This window comes from Phytophthora infestans, genomic scaffold, assembly GCF_000142945.1.
Source record: "Phytophthora infestans T30-4 supercont1.254 genomic scaffold, whole genome shotgun sequence".
NCBI classification, from domain to species: domain Eukaryota; phylum Oomycota; class Peronosporomycetes; order Peronosporales; family Peronosporaceae; genus Phytophthora; species Phytophthora infestans.
In genome coordinates, this window is record NW_003303505.1 from 77,697 (window position 1) to 85,051 (window position 7,355).

The window sequence follows — 7,355 nt, forward strand, 5'->3', positions numbered from 1 at the left end:
GCCTTTCGGTGTTCGCAATGTTGTGCCAAACGAGTCGTTTTTTGGAAACTTGCGTTTCTTTGAATTGCAATTCCGATGATCTCGACACTTGTCAAACCTGCAACTTCAATCTCGTTGTTTGCATCTCTTCAAGATCGTGAGCCCGGACGTCTCTGGCTGTTGCAACTGGCCAGTGGCAAATGCGCAGTCGACAGCTAATTTAGGGACCAAAAGTTTCCGCCAGGCCTATCGTGCAAGGCGCCAACGCCGCAATAAGTGTCGTGTCTCGACGGTGGCGGTGATGTGCTGCTTCAGTACCGGGCGGATGAGCTCGGCTCTGTTCAGTGTTGTACAGTACACGAGCAGGGCGTCGCTACACTGATAACTAACTGCACCTCGACTCTCAAAGTTGCTCCGGATATTGCCGTTGACGCTGGGGGCAATGCCGGTTGAAGCTCGATCACCCAATAGATTGCAGGAACCAAATTTTAACCACAGCTCACAGGCAAAGCCCCAGCAAAGTGAAAACCTGAGAAAAAGTGAGAAGATGGGAGCAAACCGACTGGGATCATGTTTGCCGCAACAGCCTGCAAGCTGCTGCGGAGAAGCTGCAATGCAGCGACGCTCGCCACGAACAGAGTCATCTGACGTGAATTTTGGATTCCAACCGAGAAAATAGGAGAAACACACGTCCATCGCTGGGATAACACACACGGGGCTAGGCGACGTGGGTGCCATAGCCGCGGCGCCAACTAAGGTGAGCGGATGCGAGGCGCGTAGCCGCAGCAAACCCGCGCGGAGAGCCCGCGAAGCAGGGCCGCGCGGTATTTGCGGAGGCGGGCCCAGCGCTGAGCTCACCAGCGAGCCGAGCACTACACTTTCCAGAACATTCTATCTCCATATTGCGAGCGCAGCGAACCGCGTGGGGCGCCCAGCCAAGCGAAGCGCGGCTGGTCCCTTTTCTGCTGTGACCTCTAATCGTCGATTATGTCTTATTGCGACACTCAGAAAGTCAAAAGTATACAGAAGTCAAGTCAATTGATTTGCTGTGTGCTGAAACAGTAAATACATGTGTTTGGCATGTTCTGTCATTCCAACCCAGCAAGCATCGCCGCAGTGCTACAGAGCATTCTAGACCGACGATCCGTTGCCTTGCTCCGTAGTTTTCCGGCGTTGGGACTAAGATCAGTGGATGTACGGCTCTTCACGCCGATTCAGCATCGATGATTTATGTATTGTATCCGATACTGCGGCTTCGCTCCACAGCTTCAAAATCTAAAGCATCGGTGCCATCAGTCAATGCAAAATGGTTTCGTGTTGAATCTGCAAGTCCTGCATGGCAAAATCAAATCAAAATTGCACTTGTTGTTGCCTCTGCCTCAACCCGATCCGCACAAAAATGCTCTCTAAGAACATTTTAGCTACCCAACTGTATATGTCAGGGCATCAGATAATAAAGGAGCAATAACTGTTTAATGGAAGCAGAGCAAGCATCAGATAATAACGCAAATCTATTTTAGCAGGATTTACGGCGGTCGTGCGACGTGTTTTTGCTTGGTTCCAGCGTCCTTTCTTTCGCATATAATTTTCAAGACGAAACCGGCCGCCCCATCCACAGCCGGAAGTTGCTGGGCCGATAGTTCATTGTGCAAAGTCTCGGCTGGAAAACAAAACTCACGAGCAAGCAAAGTTTTTTATCCTTTTGCACCTAAACAGAGCGAGATTCATTACCACAGAGCAAATTTAGTCAGCAGCATCTCATCGTCCCAGCGCGTATATTAATCATGTCAGACGTCATTGTGCCGTCCTTCTTCCCGACGCCGACCGAGATCGCCGGTGGCATCCGCTGGGTCAAGCATCATCCCGTCGTGGCCACAGCCGCAGCCGCAGCAGCCGCAGCCGTGAGTGTGATCACGTACTTGAAAGCAGTCGCTGCCGACGACGAGCGGGACCTAAAATTAGCAGTCCTGAGCCCACACAAGGGCGACGAGTCCGACGACCTTTGCAGCAGTACAGAGAGCGACGCGTCCACTCCGTCAAGAGGCCGCACATTGAGTCCGCGTGATCTCAGTGTACGCTGCAGTTTGTAAAGAATTTGAGATCATATTCGTGAATTTCGTGCTGACCTGTTGGTGTGTTTGTCATGCAGTTCGGAGACTTAGATGCCGAAGTGGAGAACGAGGTGGAAATTGACACAGCAGTGGAGAATAGTGAGCTAGATGCAGCTTTACAGGAGGCGGATGGAGAGACCGTGTCGCCACAGTGGGGATGGTATGTCTCCACGACGCCACCAGAAGACTATTACCAGTGACCAAATATTCCTCCATCATCAAGTGCCGTTTAATTTTGAAACCAAGACAGCGTTGCGACGGACTCCCCTCTCTACGGCAAATCCAAGAACTGCTATACTCTTAGACAGCTACTGCGTTTGCCAGACCGAGAAGGAATTTCTCTCTTCTCGGGGCGCGTGGCTGACGCTTTCCAGCGAAGCCACGCGAATTCCTGTTTGTGTCCTAATATATTGAGTCTTCGCAAACCGCTAACATCTCTTCTAACTTAGGTGTTCTCTGTTGATCCTTTTACCATTGAAGCGACGAAGCAACTTGCCATGCAACTGGTAAAGTGGCCACTGAAGGGAACGGCAATCCGTTACTTAACGCCCGGTAAATCGCTAGGTTCCGATTTTTAAGCTCCGTTGAATGAAAAAAAAAAAAAAAATCGCCGCCCGAGGTGAAACGCTGAAGGTTAACCTCCAACGCTCGTCTACAGTTTTTTCACGCCGAGTGATGGTAGAAGAAGGAGTGATGGTTAATTTCAGTCTATTTTGGTTGTTTTGCTAGTACTATTAGTTGCGCTTTACGCGGAGGCTCCACGATCGCAGGAGCCGCGGCGTGTCCTGGTGGATGATGCGTTGATGACTGCTGCCGTCTCTAGGACAAGCTGCACGCCTTGGGCGCTTAGGAAATTGTCTTCGAGACCGAGAAATCGCAGAACGGGGGATGAACCCGCCAGCAGCCTCTGCAGCTCGTTCACACAGTTGTCTGTGACGAGGTTGCCGCCCATGCACAGCACTTTAAGCGATGGACTCGATTGGCTCAGAGCGGACAGAACTGCGCGCAGCCCGCTCTCTCCATGAGTTGCGACGCAGTCTAAACGCGTGAGGCGAGGAGCTGAGCGGACGGCAACAGGCGAGCCAGCTCCACGGCCCCGGAGTTCGGCGAGGCTGTTGCCTGCTAGCAGCAGATCCTCTAGAAGCGGACACCAGCCCATCTGGACTGCGCCACACAATGCACGGATGCCGTTGCGACTCATGGTGTTGACGAACACTGAGATAAGCTGCAACTTCTTGAGGTTCGGGAAGGCGCCGGTGGTCAACGCACCAGCCAGAGCGAGCACAGCGCTCTCGCCATCGTTAGCTTGGTTCGGTGGGAGCTCAGCACAGCCCCAGGCGTAAAGGGGCGTCGTAGCTAAGCCCACTTTTGGGACAACGGAAGATACTTCAGCCTTGTGCACTACAAGCTGCTGGAGATTAGTCATCTGCAACAAGGACGAGTTGCGGGCAAGCCCTCGAGTCAACTGGACCACTTCGACTGTTAGACTCAATGCGCAACTCGGCAACAATTTAGCCGCAAAACGGTTCAAAGTCCTGTTGCGTATAATCTCTTTGCCGTCCAGGAACGAGAAAACCAGACGAGTGCAATCCTCGCCCATCATGGCAAAGATACTGCAGTTGGCAGTTGCGTTGGTGCATCGGCGACGCTTCATCGCTCTGTTCACTTGCAGCAAGTTTCGCGCTACAACTCGACGCTTCCTGCTGTGTACCACCACCGTCTCGCTCGCAGCAGACTCGTGTACGCTAAGAGCCACGAGACTCTGTAGTCGTCGTCGAAGAGTAGCTAAGTTGCTGTACTCGGCCAGCGACCCGGCACGTGAGTAGAGTGCCAGCTCAATTCGCTTTGTTAGCAACACGGCTCGGTCCGGGCTCACGTCGGGCTTGCTGCGGCTCTGAGAGAGCTGTAGAATACGCTGCACCATCATTCGACGCTCGGGTAAGTGGCTGGTGGATTGCCACGGCGCCTGGGCGTGCGGTACTTGCTGGAAGTGATCATCGTTCATTTTAGCACTGTCAATGCGCTTCGTGTTGCATCGTTCCGGAGCCCATCGCGGAGGTTGGGATACGGACCCCGTGGGCGTGGACGGAGGAGTCACCTGTGCCTGCATTGTTCGCGATCGACTGATGTAGTTGCCGGCCTGCAAAACTGTAAATGGCAGCTCCAGTAGCGAGCTCCAGTGGGCCCCCTACAGCACCCAGAGCCTGGGCTCGTTTTTTGCGGCTCTTCTCTGAATTTGACAGCCCGAGTCGTCGGGGCATTGAAACGTCCGCGTGCCCAGCTGAAACTCGAGAAGAGCTGCCTTCATGCCCTCGACGCGAAAAGACGAGCGTCCAGATGCCAACCGTAAGTGTGAGCAAAAGATCGCCTTTCGACGGCATGTTTGCGGTCACGGCAAATACTTGTCGCTAATGTTTGCATACCAAAAATAGGTATCCGGATACAGTAGATGTATTGTAGTCAGGCACTTGGCAGACATAACAAACAAGTAAAACAAGCAAAGCTGGCGTTGGAAATTTTTCTAAACGTGTGGAGCTGGAGCTCTCCATGCGGGATGAAGTGCTTGGTCACTTCCAACAAATAAGCAACATCGGTTGTTACATGCAACTTCCCTGCTCTCTCACATGTAGAAGCTGCCTTGGCTTGCACCTTCCACTGTGAAGCGACCCGCTCGCTCGATGGCTATGGCGAGCGCCGAGAAAACGCTTCTACAGAAACCTCCTTACAAATCCGTTCGGTAACTGTGATGAAGAAAGCATGGAGGGCATTAGAAAGAGGTAGAAAGAGATCATTCCATGGCTGTGGTCGTGTGGATTATCCCCCGTCTTTCAGATCAGAGACTCACGCTGCGACCAGTAATTTAAGAATATGATAAGTAGGATCTGTCGGCGCTGTCTTAAACAAAAGATGGCGATGGAACCTCGATGTAGAGGCTCTCTAGCGTTTGCTAAAGTGTCTGCAGCTGGGCGTAGAGAATGCAATCCCTGCGTGTGGTGTCGAACGGCAGAGTGTATTGTAGACTCTTACAATGTAGAGTACATCTTTCTACGTCAGTCATTGCATCGCCAAATGAAAAAAATCGCGTTTGCTGTTGAAGTACAAAGGACGGCCGGAACTTTCACCATTTCGCCAGCTCGATGCTGGTGCGGATGCATGAAACTTTAATTAAAAGTGCTCGCTCGCCACGTCTTTATCTGCCCTGAAAACTTGAGCCATCAAGTGCAAAGACGTCCTCCAGCACGAATTTGGTAAAGGAGCATGGGACCAATTATTTTGCGTTGGGAATGCTAGATCGGTTTTTGTGCTTGATTTTTCGTGGCAATCGGCTGCCAATTCGCCATGTAGAAGCCAGCGTGAATGGCTTCTTGTATGTAACCTCAGGCAACACTTACATGGTATGTGGCGCCTAGTAGAAGTTGTACATATACGCAATCCGTGGCGTCTGATCGAGCAGCAACAGTAACCCGCTGTAGGACGCCCCTACAATTTTTAGAGAGAGCATGGGGCCCAGGGGCTCATTTCACGCCACCACACCACGCTTTTGCGGTCTACAGCACGACCTCGAGCCATTACTGCACCGCTAAGCGACTAGGGACCACAACAACGTCCCGGCAACAGCGTATCAAATGGGTCGTGGAGATTCAGCTGCACGGCAAGATGAAGTACCGCAACGCCCCTGTCATTGCCGACATGGGGGATTGTGGTGATAGCAAGTATGTGTAATGGGGTAGGGGGATCTTACTACGATTTAGATGCGACCACACAAGGCTTTATCTAGTCCTCATCTTCATCGCACGTAAGGTCCTGCTCTTCTCGCACCACCCCCAATTTCTTCAGCTCCTTGACCAGAGCAGGAATCTCATCATTAGCTTCATCACCTTCGTCTTCATGTACCCGTGTATCACCAAGAATACCAACTCGAGCAAACCCCCCTAGAATGATAGATGCCGTCAAGCTGTTCCAGCTTGTACAAACCCACGACACAATAGCATTTCTATCAGGAGGAGTAACCCAAAAGACAGAGCTCGGTGCCTCCCGCTGAATGTCTGCGACGCGTTCTCGAGCTACGTCTTGCATCTCCAATCGAAACGCAGTATTAGTACGGGTCGTGATCCCAAGACGCTGCGCTGCCCGATTCACTTCAAAAGCGTGATGATCTGCGACTTGCTGTCGTAGTCGGCCGACCCAAAACTTGCGCAATTTACTCTTGAACGGGTGATTCCACGCTACGTCTGCTGGCTGGCAGACGTAAGTGTATTGTGGTGTAATGATTTCTCCGTGGTTGCGGATTATCACCCGTCGACAAAGACGTGACACCGCCCAAGTTGTTCAAGCGACGAACCCTCGGTCGGGTGATGTACGGAGACGCCAAGGTGCAAGGGACTCGACGGCGTCACCTCCGAGTTTTCAACAAGTATCGGATACGGCCCTATGTCACTGAATCCAGGCTGTCCTTATTATTAATAATGGACTGGCCGGATTCGCATTCAGCGGGACCATCTACGGTACGAACCCTCAGCGGCGGTTGGGATGAGTTCGCGGAATACTCAGCGACCTTTGGAAGACACGTTAACCGTCTGGGACAGGGCGCGGACCGTTAAAGATGCTCATGCGACAGTGCAGACGACGCTTGGCATGCAAGAAGATCCATAACGGATCATTGTTCACTTGATATTTGTATACTTGATTAGGACTTCTTATTAGGAATAGACCCGAAAGGGTAAGCTTAAATACAGAACAGAATTTCCACTCAAGCACACAGAGCGACGTCCGGCTTCAAGGTAAGCGTCAGGTCAAGCTTGTTTGAGTGTGTTATGCCTGTCGGTGAACTCGAAGCTCTGTAGCGAGGGTTCATCCGGCAAGGCCAAGAGACTTTGTGTATTGGCCGATTATTATCGGGAGGTTTTACGTGACGGCTTATTGTTGCCTATTTGCACGACTGGGAGTGCTTGAATTGCCTCCCTTTTATTTCTTCCAGCCGAGTGTTGAACACTCGGTGATCTCGTAAAAGGCTTACCCGTGCCTGGTACCCTTCCGCTGTTGGGACCACGAGGATTCAAAACACCTGCTAGCTTTGCTCGTGCTAGTAGCGTGCTCTTATTTTACTGGTTGGCCTATATAAGTAGTTTACAAGGTCCAGTTTGTCCCGGTGCAAGGGCAGAACTGGGGTCTTCACGTCCGCCCGAACGATCGTTTACTATCCTAGTAGACGTATTGTGTGGACATCCTAACTACATCTGTAGCTAGAGTCCACGTGGGATTTCA

The 7,355-nt window shown here is 51.8% G+C and overlaps 2 protein-coding genes across 2 annotated transcripts; one reads left to right on the top strand and one right to left on the bottom strand.

Moving 5' to 3' along the window:
• Positions 1-1,763: 1,763 nt before the first annotated feature.
• Positions 1,764-2,290, top strand: PITG_20979 (uncharacterized protein; the record flags this gene model as incomplete). Its single annotated transcript, XM_002895105.1, has 3 exons — positions 1,764-2,051; positions 2,129-2,161; positions 2,213-2,290. The coding sequence occupies 3 exons, from the start codon at positions 1,764-1,766 to the stop codon at positions 2,288-2,290; spliced, it is 399 nt and encodes a 132-aa protein (XP_002895151.1).
• A 545-nt stretch (positions 2,291-2,835) lies between these two features.
• Positions 2,836-4,200, bottom strand: PITG_20980 (uncharacterized protein; the record flags this gene model as incomplete). Its single annotated transcript, XM_002895106.1, has 1 exon — positions 2,836-4,200. The coding sequence occupies one exon, from the start codon at positions 4,198-4,200 to the stop codon at positions 2,836-2,838; it is 1,365 nt and encodes a 454-aa protein (XP_002895152.1).
• Positions 4,201-7,355: the final 3,155 nt, after the last annotated feature.